The sequence below is a fragment of the Magallana gigas genome, chromosome 7, assembly GCF_963853765.1.
Source record: "Magallana gigas chromosome 7, xbMagGiga1.1, whole genome shotgun sequence".
NCBI lineage: Eukaryota > Metazoa > Mollusca > Bivalvia > Ostreida > Ostreidae > Magallana > Magallana gigas.
This window is the reverse complement of record NC_088859.1, coordinates 8851948-8879171: the sequence shown is the minus strand read 5'-3', so window position 1 is coordinate 8879171 and position 27224 is coordinate 8851948. Positions and strand designations below refer to the sequence as shown.

Here is a 27224-nt window from a genome sequence, read left to right as displayed (position 1 = left end):
CTTGAATTTGAAACTCTTCGGGAAAAGTTCAGCAACCGGGCACGAGAGTTGAGAAGCATGATGGACAATCTGAAATACATTCAAAATACATCAGAGAACGCACTAACGTTAGCTAACCAGAATCAACAATATTCACAAAAAAATAATATTAAATTTCTTAAATGGGAAGAAAAGCAGACCAAAACTTGCGAGATGACATATGTCACAAACTGAAAACAACTGTCAACATCGATCTCGCACCTGCGGACGTCATCGCGATTCATCGGTCCCAGGAGGTGCCAGGGACGGTCCAAGGCCAGTGATAGCGAAATTCCGCGACACTGAAACAAAGGTAAAAGTAATAAAGAACCGTTCGCAGGACAAGCTCAAATACATTTTATTATGTTATATATAACATAGTGCCGTACGTTCATATCTTGGAAACTGATATCACGTACAACGTCAGGTTCAACAATGGGATGGCATACATGTATTTATCATACAAGTATTGTGGTTTTTGATTTTACTTTTAAAAAAGATGCAATACCAAAATTAAAAGTTGGCATGATGTAATTGTTTCAACACTAAAACAAATTGCATTAAAAAGTGGCATTATATGGGACATTTATGTACGCGTATACAGTATAGCATTTCGTGATTTGCTACATGACGCAGGGTAAAATAAATCATTGGCGTCTTCTACAGACTCAGCTAAGCGATGTTGCCATCCGAAGTTTGATAACTCATGCATATCGGTGTCAGTCGAGGTGTCCTTGTAAAATAAGCACTCGTTTCTGCAGATCGAAAAACATGGTGATCAATTTGTTTTCAACAATTTTCAGTCCCTCATAACTCGGATTGGCAATATAGAATGCAAAATTCTTCTCCACGATTCCCTCTTTTCTGGGACATTTTTTTCTATTGATGAAATGTCCTGTAACAATTGGGAGTGATGATCGCTACTCGAATGAGTTGCTTCACAGCTTCTTTGCATTTAATCGCAAAAAAGCATTGCATTTAATCGCAAAATTATTCTTTTTAATCGCAAAAACTTTTGCATTTATTCCCAAAATATATTGCGTTTATGCGCACTAATAGCTTTGCGTTTAAATGCAATATTTTTTGCGTTTAAACGCAATATCTTTTGCGATTAAACGCAATACTTTGCATTTAATTGCAAAACTTTGCGTTTAAACGATATCCACTTTGCGTTTAATCGCAATACCTTTTGCGTTTTATCTTTTGCGTTTAAACGCAAAGTACATTGCGAAGAAACGCAAAAGATTGCATTAAAACGCAATAACTATTGCGATTAAGCGCAATATAATTTTATTTATTTACTGCACTGGCCTCAATGAGCTTCCTTACTATTGATAGAATTATGATAATGAATTTTCTACCAAATGTTTGAAAGTAAAACATTTTTCTAATGTTTTATTTGAAATTACATACAACATTTGTTTGAGGCAACACCACCGCAGAGGCCCTCATTATATACCTCACCTGGGGTGCCAAGGGCCCCCTGGATCGGTAATTCTGTACCAAAAAATGATGATACATATACGTTTATATTTTTACAAAAGAAAGTTAATAAATAAAGTAATATCATTATATTCATAGTAGATATTACACACATATATCTTAACAGTGCGAATTTATCATATTTCTTATGTAAAGATTTATTGTAAAATATATGTAATATATGTATATATTACATTTCAAAGTCATAATTTATCTGCAATTTACGAATATAATAGGATTTGACAAATATGATTATAGAAAATATAAAAAGCGAAATACAGTGCGATACTATGCGGAAGGACTTGCTTCTATAAATAGTCACAGTCACAGGTCTTTCTGCCCTATACCGCATGAATGTACAAAGGGCCAGATCGCCCTCTAGTACATTTTATTCTGATACTGTTTACAATGTTCATTTCTTATTTCATATTTTACAATTTACAACCTTTCAGAGAGAGTTCCAAGTATACAATAATCAATATTGCCATTTTGAGCTTTCTGATTTACAAGCAGTAAAACATAATAAAAAGTGTTGTTAACGGATTGAAGATTGAAATCTTTTTATTAAAATCATACCAAACGCTTTCCTTGCTTAAGTTAAAGTAAATAAAAGTATTTTACGATTGAATTTTATATTGTTACATCTAAAACAATTTTCTAAACAATCTAGAATATTCAAAATAAAAAGATGAATGATAGTAATCTTAACGATATACATTTCAATGAGACAATATAAATGTAATGCAATAAGAAAACACCGAATATTTATATGCACACAGATAACCATGACTTTTTTTGTAACAATAAAAATCATAATAAAACAAACATTTTACAGGCACAAAAGAGTTTATCAAGTTTTATTTTCTAAAGTCAGTGAATCTTCTATGACAGTTATATGTTCGTTCTAAGTAACTCCAGCAGACCATCAGTCGAATCACAAGATGACATCTTGCTAACAAGTTTAATGATTTTCGTCTGCTGGTGTTCAGGAAGTAACCTTGAGTTTGCTAAAAACTTCTTTTTCAAACTTTTGTCTGTTAAAGGTTTTCTCCAATGTCCGTTTGGTTCAAGACATCTGGCAGAAAATTTCTCTCCGTTTTGTAGAGTAACAGTAACTTCGACGTACATTGTGTCAAAGCAAGGCTTATTGTCGGCTCTGTGAACAATGGTTGTCTTCTGTAATAAAGTGAACAATTCTTTTCTCTCTTTTTCAATATTTCCAAAGACGAAAGTTTCAGGAGATACTTTTCCGTCTATCAATGCTGAATTGGTAGTGAATTGAAACGAATGCCTTGCCTCGTGTTCGCAAGATGGTACCGGTCTGTTAATATATTTGGATTTTGGAGCAAAGATTTCAATGGATTTTACAAAACTGGCATCCATGTTTCCATAAAGATCTACAATTTGTTTTCTGACGTGAAGTGATGCCTCGATGGCCCAGTGCATCCCAAGATGACAGGGATAACTTTTGATAGCAATGTCCTGGTGGTGCAGAATTAGGTTTTCAGAAGTTTGTAATTCTTGAAAAAAAGTGGATGGATCATAGTCGGTGAAAAATGCCCCAAAGCCAGATTCCATGTCAAGAATACGCTCGTTTCCTTCGATTCCTTGATCTGCCAGAAAAGCTGCTTCTAACCCGCATCGGGCTGATTTGCCAGCATGTAAAGGTTTGGCAAGGGTTCCAGCATTTGCCATTGGAGCACCAGCAAACGAGGCTGCAATAGATAATGCGTGTAGGCATTTCTTGGGTTCCAGACCTAAAAGATTCGCAGAGGCAGCAGCACTTCCCATTACACCAACTATTGCTGGGGGATGTAATCTGAAAATAAACATATTTTGAAAATCCGTCTTTAAAAATGTCATGTTGCAGTTGTTTGTTAATAATATATTTATTCTTTTCTGAGATAATAATTTTTCTTAGCTAGAGAACGGTACCTGTTAGGAATATTATTAGACTGCAATGAACACCGTAATAAAACTCCTTGTATTTGGACTCCACAGTTAAACGCTACAAGAATGTCCTCAAGCGATGGTTTGTACTGTTCTGGTAGAAAGTCTGCCAGTGCAAACAAGGCAGGGAGAATAGGGCTGCTGGGATGAGTAGCAGGGTGCCAAGTATCGTCAAAGTCCATCGAATGACAATTGGATCCGTTTATAAACGCCGCCATACCTGGTCGAGTGCGTTTGTTAGACGTTCCCCAAATAAGCGCCGGCTCCTTGTCGCTGATTCTGTCAGTTGTTTCTGCAAAATGTTGAATTGTTTTGGAGAAGGATGTTGTAGACCCAATCAGACCGACTCCTATGATGTCCAGTATCATTCTCTTGCTCCGGTATCTCACGCGGTCAGACAATTGTTTTGAAGAAAAGTTCGACACATGTTGCGCAGTCCAGTCGGACAAGGAGCTCTCGGGAAAATTGAAATGAGTCACTGTTAACAAGAGAGAATATCATGATTTTATATGACCATTGCTGGTTTCTTAATTTCTCTTTATTTCTTATTTTAAAGGTTTAAATATTTCATATCTGATACAAACATGTATATTAGTGTTTACTTCAGATACTAGTATCTGTCAAACATAAAAAAATAAGTTCATTTCATATCGATACGGTTACACAACGTTAACAAAGAAAATAGTGGACAACAAGTCTGACCGCTGGAATATATTAAATCTGTACAACCATTCTGTTTTGGTCTATTTCATATAACTTATATCTGTGGATCATGATAATTTAACTCTTACAGTTATAAGAATGATTGTTCATGGAAAATGACTACCATTCGCCGAATCTAGTTTGTCGGATGAATGAATCAATGTTATTTCTAATACTGAAATTTTGAAACATGTACTTTACCTTGTGGCAATGCTTGTCGCTGCACTTTTCTTTGGATCATTTTTAAGCTCGCTCTCGACATATTTAAACTTCCTTTTTTGTATAATTCAGTCCTGCAAAAACACTAACTTGATGATGAACGTAATATTTTATTCTGTTAGTTGTTAACAACGACTGTGTACGCGTTGCTATCTTTGGCTTTAATTTTTTCCAAATCATCGAAAGTCAATGATCATGTCGTTTTATATAGTTTGAAACATGTGACTACTTGTGGAAATACATTAACCTATTTTTAGACATCGTTGAAACTTCATCCAGGAAGGAACTTGTTCATGATCGGTACATGGACGCTCCGAGAGATTTTATATAAATGAATACTTATCCCAGTATAGTCATACTCCACATACACATGAGTATGTAAAACTGATGGTCAAAAAAATTACACCTTTGGAGATGGGTGTTCTATTTTCTTTTTTGTTTACACACATTTCATTGAGAGAAACTTTTTCGACAGGTAATCGCATTCGTTTATTATTGTCTGCTATAAGCTGAGATATTGATAAACTACACTAGAATGTCATATCTATTACCCTTTTCTCTAAAATGAAGGGAATTTAAATCTAGAGAGACAGAGAGATATTGAAAGAAGGTTAGCGATGGATCACTTAAACACTATGCGGTTGTTGTTGTTGTTGTTGTTGATTTTTACATACAAAGCAGGAAACAATAAGGAATGAGAATTAAGTCCAAATTTAAATATTGGAAAGGGCGCGATTAAACAATCAAATCAAGTCAGGAACTAAGTGAAGCTACAAATCTGATCATCTGGAGATACTTGAATACTAGTACTCTTTAAATAGTGTCATGTTTTGATTAATCGCTCTACTTAGACAATCAATGACTCGTTAAAATTGCAGTCCGATTCAGATGAGCATATACGTGTGCAGATATATACCAGATGAGATTGGCCCCCTCAGTTCGCCCTCTAGGAATGCACGATGACGTACTGGGCAGTCTGTCCGCTGTGAGGAGTATGTCCACATATCCATGCGGTTTTTAATGTGCTTCTGTCTGTAGAACCAACAACACTAGTTAATATGAGTTAAAATAGTTGAACTGTACTTTATGAAATACGAATATAATATGGGAAAAAGATTTCGTGATGTTATGCCTTTGGCTTGTATTTTCATGCTTACAGTATATCTCTATAATGTGCATGCATTGCACAAGCTCTGGTTCATTTTAGTTGAATTCAATTTTGCATTTATACTTATGGATTTGATATGCCAATAAATATCCAGGGAAAATGAGAAAGAAAAGATAGGAAATTTACACTTTATCTTTAAAAAATCTATCATATGACATAACCAGCTTTTTATTACATGATTTTTATCTAATGTACAGAGAATTTCTTCCTCAATATTGATCATAAACGATTTAAACTTTTGAACTTGCATATAATTTGAAAAGATAAAAATCATAATAAGGGACGCTCTGACAGATCAATCATTTTATCATCGCCAAATACTATCAATCTTGAATACTACTCAGATTTTAATTACGTCCATTTAGGAATGAAATCCACATAAAAAAAAATTAAGACTAGAGGTAATTATCAATACAAATACTTAGTAACCAAAAGAAAATATTATATTCGCATAGTCAACTGTTACTCAACTATACTCAAAGATACTACATGTATTTGAAACTGAAAAAAAATAAGTAATCGTTAAGTTTGCTTTGTTGAAGAACAAAATCATTTTCCATTTAAATTTTAAATTAGTGTATATCTTCCACTATATTTTTAAAGTTATCTTTGATTTATGGACGAGGAAAGGCTAGAGCTCACTATCCCATCTTGTTTAAAGTTTAAATATACTTGACGGTTGTAGATACAAAAAAAATTACAACATGACAACTTATCATGAGTAACAGTTTATGCATTTCACAATCCTGTTGGCCAGAATAACTTTCCCGGATTTATAAAAACATCGGACCTTGCGAAGTGACTAACAATTTGTAGTGCAGTATTTGTAGTGTGTTTACGAAGATGCTAAGATCGGAACGCCCAGTCGTGATTTCTGAAAATATTTAGAACTCTAGACTACTTTCGATTCAGGCATCTGATATATATTTTGCTGTCATGTGCCCAATGATATAACATACATTAGGAAATCTAATTTGAACTACTTGCTCTCGCGATATACGATACACCTTGTTGTTAACTCTCTCTCTCTCTCTCTCTCTCTCTCTCTCTCTCTCTCTCTCTCTCGGGGGATTACATCATCCTATAAGATTTCCTGTTGGAGGTGAAAACCGTTGAAGGCGATCACTATACTTACAGCTTCGAGTTAATTTATTCTTTATTTACTTAATCTAGTGTTAATAGTGTAATATATTTTTTACCCAGCTAATATCACCATTTCATACTTCCTGGGAAAAAGAGGGTATGCTTCAAGATGCACATTTTCAAATTAATTTGTGAAACTACTTAAGTAGGGTTAAATATAGACATAACCTTAAACACATTTTCACTTTTTAAAAATCACTTTACAAACAAATCACGAGTTCATTACTAAGGACGCCTTGTTGGATCAAATTAAAATTGTAATTGAATACTTACACTCTGTCAATTTTTAAAAAAATGTTAACACGAAGCTGAAAAGGTTATAACGAAATTAAAAATTCTATAGTACTATATTTGAAGTAGTTAGAACGCCCTTTTAAAATTCATATGTATGTCAGCGGCCAAGAATGTTTAATTTTTTGGTTAATTTTGTACTGTTCGATCTTTTGTATCTTTATAAATGTTAAAAAGTTGCTTATTTCTAAGCAATAGGGCTACACCTGCATAAAATTTAAAATCATAGAGTTCGTTTTGCTGTATAGTAAATGACGACTTCAAAGTCTAAAAATTATATTCCAATCGATAAATACCACGTTTTTGAACTAATTTAAATGTGCATTTCTTTTTCAATGGGGGTTTGGAACCTTTTAAATTTATGCATGTTTGTCAGTGTTTTTTCATTCCTTACCAAAGTTCGATAACTCAATTTTTCATAATTACTCTATTTGTAACATGATTTTCAGTAGTAAAGCAGAATTTTATTAAAACTCTGGACTCCCCCCCCCCCTCCCCACCCCTCCAAAAAAAATCAATGATAGTTTTGTATTTGGCCAATCAAAGAAAAATAACCGTGAAACTGCATGGTGTAAAAAACCGCGCATCACTTTAGAAAGAGAAAAAAATTGAAATATTTTTACACGGATACTCTACCCTCATATATTGCCAATTAAATGAAAATAAATAATCAAATAAAGCAAATGTTTATTAATTTGCACTTCATCATACCAATCAATAAGTAATAAATTCTAGTTTGTATTGAATAAAACTTTGATTTAAAAAAAAACTTTGCGGATATTCTGACATAGACATGATTGTTCATATATGTAAAAGAAGCAATTTTTTTAAGACTGCAGAGTACCAATAAAAGATACTTTCTATGTATTATCGCGCGACTGAATAGGAATCATCAAAACCGACAATAACAAGAGGCTATTGGTGTATTTCTTACTGTAATTATTTTTGTTGTCAGCGGATACATTAAATACATGTACTTTAACATTTTATAATACTGTTTGCTGGAAACATTCTGTTCCAACATTGGATCTTGCTGTATATGTGACAATTTGACTCTCTTAGTCTACAGTAAAATAACAGTTGTTTTCCTCAACGACCTTTTGAGAAAGTTTGAACTCAACTCGGTCCAATAAACAAAAGATCGCATCTAACATCGCAGCATAATAGGTTATATTTTCGTTGGAAAAACATAATCTGGGAACAAATTTTATTTCTTGTTTTATTTTTTTTTTGGGGGGGGGGGTTAATCTATATTTCATGTATTCTTGCGTTCAAATTAGAGTTAACTCGTTCTTGAGAAAATCAATTGATTTTCTTGTGGTCTTAGGTGTTTAATAGATCACATCTCTCCTGGATACGCCTCTCAGAGAATTACAGAACATGTTTCCTGAAAAGCGGTGGGTCGGCTCAGCATTATGGCTTGAGTATGGTGAACGTATGAACTACGCCAATCTGTCATCTCTTGTAATGCAAAAGTCTCGTCCATAATGGCGGGATGTCACTGTCGTTGTGTCCATCATTACGAAATAAAAATCGATGGACATTGCAGCAAATTATTCCTAAGATCAATTTGAAAAATAATAAACCAAGGACATCACGCTATTTACCGTTTTCTGCACTTATTACGGCGTGAAGAAACTATTTTTCCCAAGTCAGAAAGGAAATTGATTGCCTGACTGTAAACAAAAATTGTTAAAAACATTTTTTTTTTCATTGGAGAATGGTAACCATGATTACATTGAGATGTATTGATCGCTAGGTCTGGGTTGACACATGCGCTGTGTACTTAGCAGTGCCCACTCTCGGTTCCCGCAATCTCGGCTTATAGAGAGATTGCTGATTTAATGGTTGTCTTTACTTACCCTTTGCCCTGTGAATTTCGTAGAACGTAAGTATATATGTATTTTGTTTTGTATTGATTAATATCTAAAGATTTTGTGATAAATGTCTACATACATCAGTATAGTGTATAGAATGGTTGATTTTAAGTTGCCTTGAGAGCAATTCGAATTCATTTTCTAGTGCTATTATTGTTAGCGAGAACAAACTAAGTATCCATATCTGTAAGCATTCAATGGGTTGATCATAACAAGCTTATTTATTCCTTTATAAGCACATATCATTGCTAGTATTAGAGCATGAATGCAGAGGAATGTTCCTTGTATGTCTTATCAGCAGTAATTAACATTGTTGTGTTGTTGTATTCGTCAACATCAGGTGCAGAATCTACTTGAATGTTGTGTGAAGTATGCCCGACAGACAGACAGACGTCAATCTTACAAAATTCAAGCCCTCTAAGATCAGAATCATTGTCATAAACTTTTCTTTTGTTCTTTTAGTGGCAATCTTTATTGGGTCAAAAATAATATATTGCTTTAAACAAGATATACGTTGAAACTAAATACATTGCATACACGAACTTGTTTTCAAGAATATGAAATGAACAACATAGATTTGGGCAATATTTCAATAGATGCTCCTCATAGGGTTTTTTCTCTGGAGTCATAATTGTATATAGACGGGATTAAAATGTTACAAATGGCGTGAAATTTTTATTCATTTTTCCTACGTACGTTGTCCGATTTTAAGGAATGAATGGTATATTTTATAGTTATTTGATTAGTCAATTTGTCAGACCGATGGGTGATGACTGTATCGTTCGAATTTCCTTTTAAGGAGGCTTAGTGGTCATCAGATATGCCTTAAGGTGGAATGACACATCATCACAAAATGGCTGACCGCTGATCGAAACGACATTTCGTTTTATTAAAAAGATTGTATGGACTGACAAATGTGACTTATTCCATAGCCGAGTGGATAAAGTGTCGGACTTGTGATCCGTACGTCCCGAGTTCGTATCTTGCAGGGGCTTTTATCATTATTACTGGAATAATTATTTAAGATATTCATTTTTTATCCCCAAACTGCAAATTTTTCGCTTATTTGACATTTGTGCAGTTTATTTATCACTATATCTTTCATTATCAAAAAAATTCCTGTTAATTTGAGTGACTTTTTCCAGGTGTGTTATTCCACCTTAAATCTGTAAATATGATTTTTTGGTTATAAATTATTGATTAGAGAAAAAAAATTCCATATATTTCTGCTTTTTAAATTAGATATATGTATATCGTTATATAAAGCTCTTCTTCAAAAGGAGAACAATAGGGTCTAAAAATGGCCGTGATCATTCGGCTCTCTTTCATACAAAAAGAACAGATAATTTGTCATTCACCTCAAAGTTAATTTTTATAAACAATATTGATAGGAATGAACTATATTGAGAAATTGCAATGTTGATGCATAAACTATAGCACTCATTAGCAAGTGACATGTTTTGATGACTGCGTCGTGAGAGGGTTGTCACAAAACTCCTAGTATCTCGGATGTTCAGCTACCGGTGTATGTTCATTAGTGCTTATCTAGTTCTGCTGAATATTAAAGTACATGTACTAATGTACATACTGACTGTGAAATAAAATGATTTCTGATAGTATAGTATTAAATGTTATCAGCATAGTTGGACGGTTAATTCATTCATGAAATTGATATTTTAGATAAGTGTGTAATGTGATCTGTCTAAACGTCAATATATTTAATTTAGTTATGATCACAATTAATTCCATGTTGCTAGGCAACAAGCTTTTCCCATTTTGCCCCTTGGCTCTTTTTCGCCCAGTGTTTCTTCGGTTCAAATTTACGATGCACTATCTGTAGCTTTAAATTGAATTGAATTTCTACTTTTTGGCAAGCAGTAAAAAAAACTGCACTTACGAAGTAGCAATTGTTTTGTAAGTCAACGGTATAAAGAATTTATTTTTTAGTCTAAATTAAACTAAATGTATTTTAATTATTAGTTTTAAAACTTATTCGATCTTTAAAACATGTAGACTTACAAATGATCGATAAATCACACCAACGAGTTTTGAGTTTTCACCTGAAGAAGGTTCGGCATTGCAGGCAAAGTGTTAGTAGTTCCATCTGATGTATCATTACGGTATGAATTATATGAGACATTAGCCTTCCAGGAAAAGGTCAGGTGCTAATACCAATATATAAGGTAGCTCTACGTGTATGAAACTCAATAGTGGGATGATGCGTACTTTAATTATCAGAGTAATAGTGTGCGTCAATGGTTGACATAATATACCAATGAAACATTGACATTAATTAATTTACCTTCGTCATATTGTAGAGACTTGATGATTAAGTAGACTCAAGCATCAATTTATTGACTAGCTGGGGTTTTTTTTAGATTACTGTCAACAGTGAGATGAAAATAAAAAATCCACGAACAATTATATCAAAGTCATATAAAAATTTCTTGCAAGATTTGTATTCCATGGTCTGACTTCTTAAAAAATCGTTAAGTATCTATAGATTTACATCGGTTATTATGGGGAATTGTAAAGTAAGATCGATTTCCTTACTTGAGGCCTCTAAACTGCATTCTTAGATCATAATGACTTAATTTAATTTCCAAGAGTGGAATCTATCTATTCCAATAACTTATCTGGTTCACAGAAGACAAGCAATGTACAGTATGGATTTTTTGGTATTCCACTTGGGATTTAACTGTAAATTAATGTGTGAACCACATTTGGAGTATCGCTTAATTTGAATAGAGACCTGCAATCAACATTTAATCAAAAATTCTATGACGTATTTAACGTTAAAAGGTCATATGGTATTGTACTATCAACTGTTATTGGTGGCATTTTGTCTGATGACGTCAGTTCTCTTCCTACGTAACGTTATTTCACAACTTTAGACTCGCATGCGAAGTGGTTCCTGCTAACATGCGTTCATTTGCACGTAACGATCTCTAACTCAAACCATCAGTATGGTTTATTCCTTTCCACAGTATTCATGGAATATTTTTGGGCTTTTTATTTGTATCTCATTCATTTCCATCTCATTGCCTGAAAATCAGCAATACAGAGTCATTTTTATTGCGTTTCGCTATCGCTACCAATTAATTGACCCTATACATTAACCGTTATGCTGTAGGAATCTGTATGCTTTGCTTCGTTTTTTGGCTGTTTCGAATCAATAAACGTTTAAGAACCCCCAATGACAGTTCCGGAGCTTGACTTTTTATATCGGTGTACGAGAAAATCACAGGTAATTGAAAGTCCATCTCAGGTGTATAAATCGATGATAAGGTTTGTGGGTTGTTCAATGCTATGAGTTGGCTTTCCTGTTATTCCTTCTACTTCAACACTATCGTGTTGTTCTCTTTCAAAAGGAATTGAATTGATGAAATATTTTCATCTTTTAAAATTGTCGTTTGTGGTTTATTTTAAAAAATTCCCAGTTTCTAATCATATTTGTTTATAGCGAAATAAAGTAGCACTTAAATAGTATCTGGTAGACCATCGCTAGTCCCTAAGATAGTTATAAAAAAAATTATAATAGAATTATGTGTCTTGATTTATTTTCTGATTGTAGAACAAGGAATCCAGCATTTTTTTTACAGTATAATTCAAGACTTTGTTCATATAAAATATACTTTTGAATATTAGAAGACATAGATTTATAACCCTTTAAATAATACTGTTGAAAAATTCGGTTAAATCTCGGACTTATTTATTCTCTTGCATCTTTATTTAATTTCAGATCAATTGTTATCAGTCTGATTAAGATTTAGATTCTTAAATCAATTATGAGGTTGAATACCAGATACAAGGCTTCGGGTCGTAGTATAGGTTCTTTAATTAGATTGCATTGATCAATGTACTCGACGCAAAGCAGGTATAAATTCTGAAATCGGGAAAACGACTTCCATACAATTTTAGAGATCGGTTCTGTATGGAATTGCTGAATATGGATTTACTGTCCAGAGACTTGGTAAACAAAATCGGGGAAAGATGAGTGTCCTAGAATGTCGCTGACTAAATCAATAGATTTGGATGTCATGTATTTACATGTACACTAATTCATGTAAATAATAGGTTGCGATGAGCTTTGAATCAAATTGTTAACGTCCTTATCGCATTATCACCAATCCATGCCCGAGAAAAAACGAACAGAATTGCAGCTATTTCATTTACCAGTTCACCCTCTCCCAGTAATCAATGAAATGATGTCATTTTGTGGGCGGCGGATATTGCTAGTTAAGTTTTGCTTCAAATAAAAATGATTTGTGATCTTGTTTTTGTGGGGGATTATTTTTTAGGGTTACTGCCACCTGGAGCATGATGTGAGGACGTTCTTTGTCGGGAGACGTTTAGAGGCGTCATGTCAAAGGAGAGCACGGGTTTATTTAAGGACAAACCGACCTCTCCGAAATACGCCGAGGAAACGCATGATTCAGTCTCCACACCCAAAGAGAAGAAGACAGGGAAGGTGTTCTTCGACGATGATGTGCCGGAGAAGAAGAAAGGGGTGTGTCCTTACTACTTTGGCGTGAGATCCTACCTCCATAACTTCTACGACTCGGCGACGTACAAGGATCCCAGCATCTACGAGGAAGATGATGACAACCGGTACCTCCTCAACCCGCATGCGCGCCGACGCCGATGTCGTCCGATTTGGTTGAAAGTTTGTATATGGATTGGAGTTAATCTTCTAGTGTTGGGTGTTCTTGCAATTCTGGCTGGGTATTTCATACCGACGAAATCCATCATCCGTAAGGGTGACGTTCAAGAGAACGTCGGATACGTTGACGAAGATGCTGTCAGATTCAATACCACGCTTGATCTGTTGAAGCTAGTTGGTCTGATATTGTTCTGTGTCGGGGGAATCCTTCTGGCTGTGGCCCTTATGTTTCCGACATTCATGTCCAACATGTGTTCCGATGACATAGGCGAGGAGGCGATCCGGATTCAGTCGGGAGAGGAGAAGCCACCCCTGAGTCCTATTGAGATGACCATACCCGCCACCTCCAAAGTGAAAGGTGTTCAACCGCCATTTAGTTCTAAACAGAAAATTCACTTCCAAGAAGATTCTGTAAAATTCAAGGAACAGTAAATGCAGCATGATCTTGGGTTTGGAAAAGAAATCCCTTTTTACCCAAAAATTGTCACCCTGCATTAAATCGCTGTTCCAAGAAATAGCTATACGTGGATATTGTTTAAAATTGTGATTGTATAAACTGTTAAGCAATGGCATATTACTCAATGAATTTCGTTGCAGTAAGATCAAAATTTGTTCGTTTTCTGTCTCAGACTCTGCCGACAAATTTAATTACAGCCTTAGTTCTTTATTTCATTTGCTGATCAATTAAAAAGACTCGTTGTAGAATTTTTACTGATTGTGGGTCGTCAAAGATAGCATGTCATTAAGGGGGCTGGATAGTCGTAACATCATTTTAGACTATATTGATCTCCTTGAAATAAAGAGCTCTGTAGGTAAAGATATAGAAAGAGATTGAAGCGTAGAATATTTGGATTTTTAAAAATTTTAGATAGATATCGATATAGTTTATTGCGAATTATAATCATATCTTAAATTTTAAGGTAGATCTTATGCGAAATTTGTTAAGCATCCGAACAGCAAACAGTTGGTAAACGGCTACTAGTTTAAGGGTTTTTTTTAAGATTTTCATATTTGAAACCCATTCGTTTTATGTCAAGTGTTTGGTTAAGAGCTAGATATTAGCTTTTTTCTCCGTGGACGTTCCCGATGCTTACTCAGCATGCACCCTATAGATATATTCTTGTGTTCGTAACTCAATAAATTTATCCATTTTTCAACTTTTTGTCATTATGAAAATTTCATTGTTAAAATTGGTATTAATGATCTAAACATTCTATTAGTCACTTTCTAAATCTTAAGTGGACAAATGAGTATGTCTCAACCCGTCCGAATATGTATCACTGTTTTATACATGTATGATTCTACTGCACCCCTAGATCACAGCTGTGAAGTGTTTTCGTGCTGGTGCATCTATTTTCTGATTAAAATAAACAAACGATGGTCTGGTGTCTCCACAATTATACAATACTAAATCGGTCTGCTCTGAGATATAGAACAGATCCGTCTCTCTTTAGAAGGATCGGTCTATGCGATATCTAACCCCTAAAAAGATAGTGTGGGGAAATGTTTAATAATTTCAAATAATTTTGATTTACTTACCAAAAGAATGTTTGAATACCAAGACTAGTATTGCCCAAACTATTATAATGACTTAGAAATCGTGGCTAAAAACTCTTGAGTGCTTTTTATAAAATGGTGAGTGAATAATTTTTTTGTCAACTCGTTCCATTTCCTATAAATATTTTAACATCAAAATAAATTCCCACATGCATTAATGCGGGATGTTACTCACATCAACCCAGAGCGGTTGAACAACATTATATGCGGGCGTCGTTTGTTATAATTTTTTTCTTGTCAATATTGTCCAACTTGGTCATATTTCTTGTATTTAAACCTTGATTATGAAACTACAATGTGTACATTGCCATCAGAACACGTATGTTAAGTTTGGCGCGCATGGTTTGGGGGTGGTTTAGGGTAAGGGAGTATGACTAAAATGGGTAGCGAAACCCGGGACGGGCTGGAATTTAACCGGATTTTTGCTAATTTCTTAGAAAATACTCGTTTGTTCTGTACGAAATTCGCAGAATAACCAGTTTAACCGGGAAAAGAAAATCTATTCAGAAAAATCAACATTTACTGTGCTGCAAATTTAATTACCAGAAAAAACTTCTTTTAAAATAAATACAAAATAATACATTGTGCTTATAGGTACATGTATAGTCATTTGATTTTCAGTAAAACAGGTTAAATCATTAAGAAACAAACCGAGTCTGGGCCCTGGTAGGGCGTTGTGTTTTAAACAGAACGGTTTTTCATCGCGATTTACTGTTTGGATGCTTTATATTTTGAATTTCAAATGGGGGAGAGAAGATTCAATTGGGGATACATCAGCGTGGTTTGAGCTGGGCAATGTCACATGAGTGATAGCTATAAAATCCTCGTCACTTTTTCGGAAATAAAAACAGGGGATAAACGTGTACATGTGACTGTAATGATAAAGAACGTGCAGTAAATTCCAATTATCTTTACATCAAATTTCTGAGTTATGAAACGCGTTTTTATAAAGCGTTGATTGAATAATCTATAATCCGCATGTCGCACTAAAAGCCCGCTATCTATAGGGTAGTGTTATAATAAGGTAGTGTCGTAAACCCCCAGGGAGGCCACAATTAACTTTGTTGTTTACACTGAGATAACTGAGCAAACATCACTCCTGGTCAGATTGTGTCATATTACGTAACGCCGGGTTACATAAACCCAAAATTTCCACTTATGTAACTTTAAAAAAGTTATGAAACCATTTTTTTCTAATTAAAGAAAAAAATATGTAAAACTTCAAAGATTAAAGTGACATTATCATAAATTACAAAATCTTAGCAATATTTCACAGATTTATTAAAACATGATTTTATCACAGAATATAAACAAATATAATTCATAAAATATTATATCAAAACATCAACAAAAATAAGAATTAATCTTGCCAAAAGATGACACAGAATGCTATAATGTATCACAAAAATAACTTGCTTTGAAAAGCAAACATTAAGGTAAGAGTACAAGGGGTAAAACATCTTATTGGCTACTGAGACAATTCAAGCTAAAATGTAGAAAAAAAATATTCCTGGGTCTAATAGTATGAAGGCACCATTGACATTTCACAATAGTTTGGACATTCATTTCTCAATCAGCACCACACATACAAGTCAGTTTTAACTTCTCACACACACATACAGGTAAGTAACGGATGCCTATAGTAGAAAAATGGTGACGGGGAGAATTAAGACATTTCATGATAAACTTGGACGGAAATCATAGCATCATTCAACACTTGGAGAAAGTAGGCAGTGGAACAAAAACAGAAATATTGAATACTATTCTGTAGTTCCTCAAAGGTAAACTTATTTTCATTGATAAACAAAAACATTATAATTACAAACACAATAAACAATATATGCCATTGTTTAAATAGATGGGATTTGTTGTCAGTTCAGCAATTTAAGGTTCAATAAACCAATGCAATGTATCTTAATACTCTGATTTCCATTGGAAACAACTGTAAATCCAAGGATGATCACAACAAATGGCATTTTCCCTGGATCTGACATCAAGCAAATTACCAGTCAACCAGCAGACAGAATACATTGCAAGGAGCAAGATCCTATATTTCCTGAACATCATTTCCAGTGTGTGATTTTTAAAAACTTCATTAATTAAAAGTTGTATTTCAAGCAAATTAATAATGTTTGTCTTCTTCTTTATTTTACTCATTATTAATATAAAACTTAATCATCTTCTGAGAATTAAATCCATTTTCCTGCAGCGTTGTAAATAAATGACTGTTTATTTGGCTCAACAGGTCGATAATGAGCTAAAAAAAAAAAAGGAAAAAAGAAAAAATTAGAATAAAATATTAGTATTTTACAAAAAAATAATAATAACTCCTGTATTTTTTTATTTAAATTTCAGTCTTTCAAAATAAAATCATTTGGCATTCATAAAATATTTAACCACAGTACATCTTTAGTTACTCCATTTCTTTTCATTTGTTATTAATTTAATATTGTCATTTTACTCCTGATATCATATTACACAAAGGAATTTGAGATTCTGTGATCTGTGAGTTCTAAAATCAATAAAGTGGAGGCTCTAGGACGGTGTCAGTCGACAAATCTGACAGCTTGTCATCAGGAATAATGATCTATCTCTCTTAGGGACAAAATTTGGGGGAAGCCATTTCACAATAAAATGAGGAGAAAAAATCAATACTAAAAAGAGCATCGATGAAACCAAACATGAATGGATAATATTTCTTAACTTTTTGATTTTACTAAAATCGGATGGAAATTACATAAATTGCATGATATTGCAAATGCTTTCAGTTCTTGCATATTGGTTACTTCTGTTGATTTCAGTCTATATATATCAGCAATGGGGAGTGCAAATTAATTTTTTTTCTCAAAAAAAAAAAAATAATGCCAATAATTTCTTTCTACTAAACTATGATTTCTAAATATCAGATGTATGATCAATAGAGCTGGTGTACAAGTGAAATAAGTCAAACTTTTTTATATAAAAATTTATATAAAATTAAGAACACAACTAAGTTTTCACGTCCAGAAAACTCATTTTCATAAACAGCAATATTTATCTTCTATTTACAGACATTTCTGGCTCCTTTATTATATAAATAGTGCCTGTTTGGGAGGGTAACAGTTGAAATTGACACCCCGAGAAAACCATTGTCAACCGACGCAAAGCGGAAGTTGACAATGGTTTTCGATGGGTGGCAATTTCAACTGTTATCCTCCCAAACAGGCACTATTTATTTTGTTATACTGAATGTCTTAATTTTTAAGAAAATTTTACTGCTTTTATATAGGAATAACGTGAATTCTACAGCGAACCATACGCGCATAATTTTCGCGCATGTAACAATTTGTAATGTTACCCGTTGCTAACTGCATTGCTAACGCTGAGGGTAATAGAACGGATTATGAACTGCGTTTTAACCAATCAGATTTCAGTATTTAACATGAAAGTATAACAGTGTTAAATATATGGGGAAAGACCTTTGTCCAAAAACAATGTCAGTTTGAAAAATGTCAGTTTGAAAAATTGAACATGAAAACATGTCAATAAAATTTATCAATCTGTAAAAACAACTCGATGTGGAGTAAAAGCTTAACATCATTTTTTCTCATTATAGTGAAATTCATTTCCCAGTGTCCCAAAAGTACCTGGTAGTACATTTTCATCACACCCACACACAAAATGCCAATGGCAGTAATTATTTATAGTGCACCTTTAACCCTTTCCTATTATAGAATTTACAGTCTGAATGTTATACTACTCCAGCATCAATTTCATTCTGATCACAAGGTTACAGATTTTATTACGTAATTGCCACATACAAAATTTGTTAAAAGGTTTTTTTTTAATAAAAGTTGTCTAATTGTTTGCTGATGTAGGGTTTTCTGGGGACAACATACTGAATTCAGTGCATGATTCTAGAGAAAATCATTGCTATTAAAATGAACTTCATTTTACTGACATTTTGTTACTTGAGACTCATCTCCTGAGGGAATTTTCTAATTCACAAGAGATCCATAAAAATATTTTAATTAGCACCTTGATTTTCTGGGAAATTAAAATGGACATAATTAAAAGAGCTTGATAACTTTTACATAGATATCTCTCAGGTGTTGCATGCTTGTCTTGATTAAATACCCGGTAATTTCAGAAGAAAATGGGGGAGTATAAATAGTTCATCAGCACACAAGCAGTACAACCTTTCCTGTTCTGAAGCAAGGTTAAATAGAGAGCAGGAGTTACCAGCCTTGTATCACTGTTTTAGATTGAGAGTGGGAAGTGATCATAAAATATGCAAAGGATCACAACCTTGTGATCCAAAATAGAGAAATGACTCATGAAGTTTTCTTTAAAAATCAGTAGCTTAATTCAGAACAAAGTAAAACTTCACATTTAGTGGCATATAGTGGAAAATTGTTAAATTTTCTTGCTTAACATATCGCCATAGCAGGGGCTGATAATACATTTTTTAAGCACTTGCCCTCGGGCAAGTGGCTAGGCAAAATTTACTTGCCCTACCTCAATATCTACTAGCCCAACCAAATTCTTTATTGTGATTAAGAAAACAATACACATTCTACACGATGTTTTTGCCCTTTACTTTAATTTTTTCCACCTTTGATACTCTTCATAATACCGGTATATAGTTTTGATTCAACATCTCTTCCTCTTGGTTTTCACGAGAATGTGTTAAAAAAACAACACATTACGTATTGATATTTAGTTGGATTTGTTGTAAAGGTAAAAAAACACATTTTATTAACAGTTTTCGGTGTCTTCATAATTTCTTTTACCTTAAGTGAATGTCCGAGATAATAGGTAACAAGCATGAATGCGTGTTCATGGCCAAAGAAGTGTTAAAAATAAAGATGAAATAAATCTGCAGTGAGTTGTTTAATTTAAACTAATTATATATAAACATATTAGGCCTAATATTTTAATTTAAAAAAAGTTCTAGGCTATGATTATGATTAGCGAGTGATAACAGGCACACATCTATTTTTATCATCAGTTATAGCGGCGTACATGGAGAAGGTGAACACAGCTCAAAGAAGTTGATCATAGTATAAACAGCTCAGAATGGCGTTAAATTGCCATTTTATAAGTATTTATCTATTAGCAGATTATGATCAATAAAATCCTATTGTGATGTATAATTTAAGCATCCTTAGATCCTAAAGAGTTTTCTAGAAAAAAAAGTATGCATTATATTCGGTGAAATACAATATTTTCATTTCCAGTACACATGCGAAAGTTTAAAAAGTTACTTGCCCACGGGCAAGTCCCTACCGATTTTTTACTTGCCCGATCGGAAAAATCACTTGCCCCGGGTGTCAGGCAATTGGATTTGTCAGCCCCTGCCATAGATAATATCATTTGATATCCGTGTCTAGATATTAATCAAACTCACCTGGCCCAGGTAACTCTCCAGTTGGACCATTCCCTGTCCATCGACTGGTTGTGGACACAAAAGCAGAACTAGACATATAATGTTTGGCAGGACCCTCATAGTCGACCAGGTCATAGGCAGCGGGTCCGGGCTGAGGTGGGGTGTTCGGTAGGGGCATGGCGGGGGCAGAGATACACAGGTAGTGCTTCCTCCTGTTAATGTAGTCAAGTCAACTTTTTTAAATATCCTTTATTTTAAAAAATATTATTTTATTTCAAGTTTACATGATAAAGTATACATAATCAATATTCATAAATGGGATATTTTACATTTTATATCAACACAACCTCCCTCCCCCCCCCCCCCAAAAAAAAGGGAAAAGTTGGAAACAAAAATTACTCTTTACTCACGGGAAAAGCTGTTTTTTGGCAGGATCAACAGGTTCATTTGGTTTATATGCACCGGGTCCTGGCACCTACAAACATTGATAGATTAGGGACAAAAATATTCAGGCATGTACCATTTAATTCAACATTAAATACTACTCTAAATTAAGAGACTTTTTATACTTACTGGAACAGGACTTGGTTGCATCTGTCGCTTTGATTTTGATTTGAAACTAGAAAATGGAACTTTCACACTTTCATGTTGGAGATGATCTTTTACTGTATACTGGCCTAAATTTAAAATAAAATAACAACTTATTTTATCAGTAATTAAGACAAGTTCTTCTACAGAAGGAATGTTGTTTTATCAAGCATTGAACATATATTTATTTTTTATTTTTTTTAAACTCGCTGAGACAGAAGCTATACAAAAAAAAGATTTTACTTTATTACCTGGTGCAGGATTTCTGGCTATATCTTTTATATTGATAACTTCTCTTTTACTTCTTGATTTAAAAGCTGCATCTGCTGACACATTATTAGCTTTTCCCAACTGTACTTTTAAAACCTGAAAAATGACAAGAGTTGTACCACAAGAAGTTCACTTATAAAAGTTATTTGAAAGCCATCATCTTCATTTGACCAAACATGGACAAAATCATCATCATTAAAATGTGTATATATTTCAACATATTTATGTCCTTTCACAATAATACCAAGATATAAATAATAAATCCCCCTCCCCCCCCCCCCCCCCCCAACCACACACACAAAAGATAAAGTTTGAATTACTTGATATTGATTAGGTGCTGGTCTCTTTTCTCTCTTCTCCGGTTCTGTTGCTTGTGCTATGGGTTTTTGGAACAGCCTTCCTACCTCTGAGCGATTGAAATCATTCTGTGTCCTCAACATATTTGGCAAACTGTAGACACCAGGTCCAGGTGCACTGGTACCGACATACTTCAAACCTTTCTTGGACTGTAAAAATACAGAATATTCTTCGCATGTTTCAAATGGATATGAGTGCTATATATCATATTTCAACGTGAATAAATTGCCATAGATTGATATATATTTTGAAAGGAATTTGTACTAAAACAGTATTTCAAAAATATTTTGATCTTAATTTGATTTTTATAATACGAATATATTACCTTTGATGCAAATCCCCCTGTTCCTTTCTTTGAAAAGGAAACACTACTGTTTTCTACTGAATTATGTTTCACATAACTGCCTGGACCAGGTGCATCTGTCTATAGTCATTGAAAAAAATGAAAATTAATGTAAGAATAATTCCCAGAATATGTCAATTCTTTTAAATTTATGACAAGAACATGCTGAAAGTCTTAATTTATCATGTTACTGGTACATAAAAACTGCTTTGTTTATAAAACAATCATGTTTAAACCCTTTTTCTAATATATAGCCCAATCATACGTTATTTGAAAAGTACTCTGGTTTATATTAAAACACACCGGGTCTTAAACTTTACCATGGCAAAATCTGACTGAAAACGCTTCGCTTGTGCCCCGAATCCTCTCTTGTCGCTATTGTCAGTCACAATAGTTTGATATTTACTGGGTATTGAGGCTGTCGCTGCAACAATGCCATGACCTACAACACAAATACGTCTTGTCTTACTCTTTTCTCAGTGTTTGGATGTATTGAACATTGATTTAAAATGCTTACATACTTTTGAAAAAATATTTTTTTTACTTCTGCATACATGTTAGTGTAGTGTATAACTAATTACCCTTATGCAAATGGCCTGATGTTGTTCTACTATGAATTCTTTTCACATAATCATCATCGACTACACGAATACTATCGGTAGCCGCCATGTTTAAACAATGACGTACAACGACATTTCGGATCTAATTACGACATAAAATAGTAAACATATAGATGAATAATTTATACAGATTTTGGTGTGTTTTATTACCAAAAGGCATATTTAAAATATATTGCTTTTTATCTTTTGAGATATTAGCATCTTTTACACACTAACTCAAAAGATTTTGTGCAAAATGTGTAGGAATATCCACTTGAAAATAGTGCAAAGTTGCTAAGAACAAATTATGGAATAATCCAAAATAGAGGGGTGCTTATTGTTTTTGTTGAAATGCATTTGTTCTGTAATAAGGGCCAAAATTTTTATAACTTATAAAACCATACAACATAATGTCTAATGATAAGATACAAAGCTATTTTTTATATTTAAAAAAATTGATGATTATGAAACGCAATGACGGAACATACCATTATTGACCAATGAAAACCAATCCGGTGCAAGCTTAGCGCGGTTTTTAACTCGAGATTCACGCACTGAACGTCAATTGGCACCTCAGTTAGTAGAGAACGACATCCAGATTTCTTGTTCCTTTAAAGATACTGATATTTTCTTAATTTTGTCAAGATGCTTTCAAGCCGGTCACCAAGAGCTACTCAAGAAATTACTGCACAACTGAGGAAATCGAAGATTAACGACGAAAACGAGGTAAAGAAACACTTGGCGCTTAAATACAAGATTTTCTTTGTCAGTAGACGTGTTATGTAAATAATCTACGTTGATGCAAAATAAATATAATTGACTGTATTGTTTGCTGTGAATTTAGTTTTATCCTTTTGATATATAACTGTAAATTCAATGATAAAGAAAGAAATTGAACAACGAAAAACTGATTTGTCGGAATCTGAGTTATCGATTGGGATAGTCACAAAATTTAAATATTTTTCAGGAGAATAGTAGGCTATTAATACAATACAATTTTTATCCTAGGACAGTTATGCAATTGTTATTTATCTGAATGAAATATGCACCGCAGCACGAAAATGTTTGTATGCTTTGTCTTTGTAATTTTGGAGGGAAATATTGTTTTACGGATGTTGACCAATTTTAGCGCCATTTACAAACACGTCATATTAGTTTTGCAAAACTGTTAAGTTTTTTTTCTTGCAGTACGGAAACGTAGGCTATTGCTAAAAAATAACGTCAGAGTAGAAGTTAAAACCATTTTCAAACTTATATTCTTCTGTTTGTATGAAGAAATTGGAACAAATTCAGCTATCATAGTATGTGATTTATAGGTTACAGTTATAGGTGTAAAAATTACAACAAATTATGGAGATTTATTGCATTCTTTATTTCTTGCTGTTCCAGATGCCAGAAAACTTAAAAAACACAGTTTTAAACAACAGAAAAGTTCTTGGAGACAGCAATATACCTGTGAGTTAATTTATAAGATGTAGAATTGCAGTTGTTGGGTAAATTTACAAACTTGATAAAAGCAATAAATATCATTCAAGCAGCTATACAGGTGTTAATCTCATCAACAATTTAAAATTATATGGTGCATAAAAGTTTGAGTAATTTTTTTTTAACCATAATTTTAATTGCTAGTGATATGATATAGTTTTTTTTCTTCTATTCCACAGAATATTATAGAAAAAACAAACGAGGTAAGAAAGTTTCTTTCATGGTCCTATTAAACAGATTCATATTTCCTTATGCCTAGTATAGTGTGTCTGTCCTTTTACTAAACTGTGTTGTACCTGTTTTAGCCAATTAAGAAAACATCCAGAAAGCCCAAGAAAGTTGAACCCTTGCTGGAGGACAATCCCCGACGCTTTGTAGTCTTCCCAATCCAGTACCATGACATCTGGCAAATGTACAAGAAGGCTGAAGCCTCATTCTGGACTGCTGAGGAGGTCGATCTCTCCAAGGATCTGGGTCACTGGGAAGCTCTGAAGGACGAGGAACAACACTTCATTTCCCATGTTCTTGCTTTTTTTGCTGCCAGTGATGGAATCGTCAATGAAAATTTGGTATGTGGAACGGTTTTCAAACACATGCAATGTGAAGAAAAAAATATTCATTCGATAAAAATCCATCAAAGTCTTTTTTGTTCTGAGATTCAACAAATAATAGAGCTACATGTATGCAATGACTACAGCCCCCTATACTTATTGATGTAATAATATGAATTCATTGTGTACCATTATTTGACTTGCAGGTGGAGAGATTCAGTAAAGAAGTACAGGCTACAGAGGCCCGATGTTTCTATGGATTCCAGATTGCTATGGAAAACATCCACTCCGAAATGTACAGCTTACTCATTGATACCTACATCAAAGACCCCAAACAGAGGTGTGTGTGACAAGAAATCAGTCTTAATTCAAAATGGTTTTTTTTTTCTTAATTAAAAAGATAAGATAATAGTTCGTTCTTCTGTGATTTGCTAAACAATGCTAGAAAAGAAAAAAAATCAGGAATGTGATTTGTCAGCAGATTTACAAATGAAAATGTTCACTTTAGAGATCAGTACAGACTCACAATTGATTTCCTAATTTTTTTCTTCTGTTATTTACATCCCTGAAAATACTACTTGTCAGTCTTTGAAAATAAAATCTTATTTAACAATTATTGTAGAGATTACCTCTTCAATGCCATTGAGACCTTGCCATGTGTCAAAAAGAAGGCAGACTGGGCCATTAAGTGGATCGGTGACCAGGAAGCTGACTTTGGAGAGAGAGTAGTGGCCTTTGCTGCAGTGGAGGGTATCTTCTTCAGTGGAAGCTTTGCTGCCATCTTCTGGCTGAAGAAGCGAGGAATCATGCCAGGGCTTACCTTCAGTAATGAGCTGATTAGTAGAGATGAGGTATGGACCAACAACCTTTGTGTCTCTAATTATTTTTTTTATATTTGGTCATCATAAATATGCTTTGGCTGATATCTAAAGAAATGAAAAACCTACAAGCCCAAAAGCATGAACCTACTTATATGAGTTTAGTTCAGTTTTAAAGAATTGCAGCTTGTCTTTCCAGTCAAATTCTGTAAATTAAATTAATTCCAATTTTAATTTGAAAATGATTAATAGCTATGTATTCAGAAATTTTCATCCCCATTATTTTTTCGTAGGGATTACACTGCGACTTCGCCTGCCTGATGTTCAGCCATCTCTTAAACCGTCCATCCAAAGAAAGAATATATGAAATCATCTGTGATGCCGTCAAGATTGAACAAGAATTTCTGACGGAAGCTCTGCCTTGTAACCTCATAGGGATGAACTGCAAACTGATGAAACAGTACATTGAATTTGTTGCTGACAGACTACTACTAGAACTTAAATGTGAAAAGGTAGGTCCACATTCCATAAATGATACTGAAACATGGTCTCTTCTTTTTTTTCTTTTATTGCTGTGATAAATGAAGAATCTAAATACAGTGGTCTTAATTCTTGCTTGTATTTTTCAGGTTTACAATGTCGAGAACCCTTTTGACTTTATGGAACACATATCCTTGGAAGGAAAGACAAATTTCTTTGAAAAGCGTGTCGGGGAATACCAGAAAATGGGCGTCATGAATGGAAATAATTCCTCCAAGCATGAGTTTACTCTTGATGCCGACTTCTAAATGCTCATATAACTGCATCTTATCATTTATCAAAAATTATTTTACATTTCATTTACACATTTTAAGGTATCATGCAAACATTTTTTTTATTTTCTTTTAGCTCCATAATGAAATATTTAGCCATTCAAAAAAGTTGAAGTATTCTTAATCCTCCAATTTCATTTTTTTTAATTTGAAGATTTTAAAATCTCTTATGCTCATGTGGATGTTTTGAGGTATTTAGATTTTTTAGCTTTTTAAGATGAATACCTCATTAATCATTTTTTATTCCTTTATTTTGCCCTATTTTATGTTGTATAGACATTGACTATTTATGTGTGCAAGAGAATCTTAGTGCAAGTTTGTTATTTAGTGTTTTATGAATGATGAACAATAAATGTTTTATATGTACAAGCAGTGTTGTTAATGTCAGGGAAAGGGTTGGTATGTTGCAGAAATATTTTAGTTAATTGGATTTGAAAATAAAGATGACATGTTTTAAATGAGAACATCTTAAAGAAATGCTACATGAATGAGTAGATTGGTCTTGGAACTCCTGCGCTAAAAACACTTGTCTTAGAAATATTAATGCAATACTGAATGGGTTAAGGCAGCAAACGAAGCCTATTTTAGCCTTCTCGCTACTATTATTTAAAATTGCTGGGAAGAACATTGAAATATTCTTCAATGGTAAAGCTGTTGAAACCGTTTCTTTAAACTTGAAATCCAGGTCTACGTTAATTGTAGTTTTCTTGGTAGAGAATAATTCCTCAGAAGAATTTATTCTTCACATTCCTGAAGACAGAAAATTTTTAAGCTTTAAATTTTCAAGCAATTTTGCTGAGACGGCATAAATTAAGAACGAATGTGTGTATTGAGAACCATAAAATATTTAAAAAATCAGTGTTAAACAATTTAGCATGGCATAGCTCCATGCCCACCTCGGAAATGGAATGGCTTTTCAATGAAAAAGGAACTGTACATCAAAATTCCATAATTTCTCATGAC

The 27224-nt window shown here is 33.6% G+C and overlaps 4 protein-coding genes across 4 annotated transcripts; 2 read left to right on the top strand and 2 right to left on the bottom strand.

Annotated features, from left to right (window-relative positions):
* Positions 1–1398: 1398 nt before the first annotated feature.
* Positions 1399–4567, bottom strand: LOC105336296 (cis-aconitate decarboxylase). Its single transcript, XM_011440542.4, has 3 exons — positions 4354–4567; positions 3436–3928; positions 1399–3319 (listed from the first exon to the last, which is right to left on the bottom strand). The coding sequence occupies exons 1-3, from the start codon at positions 4412–4414 to the stop codon at positions 2392–2394; spliced, it is 1482 nt and encodes a 493-aa protein (XP_011438844.3). The 5' UTR covers positions 4415–4567; the 3' UTR covers positions 1399–2391.
* A 4123-nt stretch (positions 4568–8690) lies between these two features.
* On the top strand, positions 8691–14670 carry LOC105336297 (neurensin-1). Its single transcript, XM_011440543.4, has 2 exons — positions 8691–8861; positions 13152–14670. Exon 2 carries the CDS (start codon positions 13214–13216, stop codon positions 13943–13945), a length of 732 nt encoding a protein of 243 aa, XP_011438845.3. The 5' UTR covers positions 8691–8861; positions 13152–13213; the 3' UTR covers positions 13946–14670.
* Positions 14671–16334: 1664 nt separating this feature from the next.
* On the bottom strand, positions 16335–22693 carry LOC105336298 (O(6)-methylguanine-induced apoptosis 2). Its single transcript, XM_011440544.4, has 9 exons — positions 22578–22693; positions 22317–22438; positions 21979–22077; positions 21617–21802; positions 21278–21392; positions 21012–21115; positions 20849–20913; positions 20460–20650; positions 16335–17327 (listed from the first exon to the last, which is right to left on the bottom strand). The coding sequence occupies exons 1-9, from the start codon at positions 22663–22665 to the stop codon at positions 17260–17262; spliced, it is 1038 nt and encodes a 345-aa protein (XP_011438846.1). The 5' UTR covers positions 22666–22693; the 3' UTR covers positions 16335–17259.
* Positions 22694–23127: 434 nt separating this feature from the next.
* Positions 23128–26630, top strand: LOC105336299 (ribonucleoside-diphosphate reductase small chain). Its single transcript, XM_011440545.4, has 8 exons — positions 23128–23321; positions 23985–24050; positions 24260–24283; positions 24386–24649; positions 24838–24971; positions 25254–25482; positions 25743–25961; positions 26079–26630. The coding sequence occupies exons 1-8, from the start codon at positions 23241–23243 to the stop codon at positions 26235–26237; spliced, it is 1176 nt and encodes a 391-aa protein (XP_011438847.1). The 5' UTR covers positions 23128–23240; the 3' UTR covers positions 26238–26630.
* Positions 26631–27224: the final 594 nt, after the last annotated feature.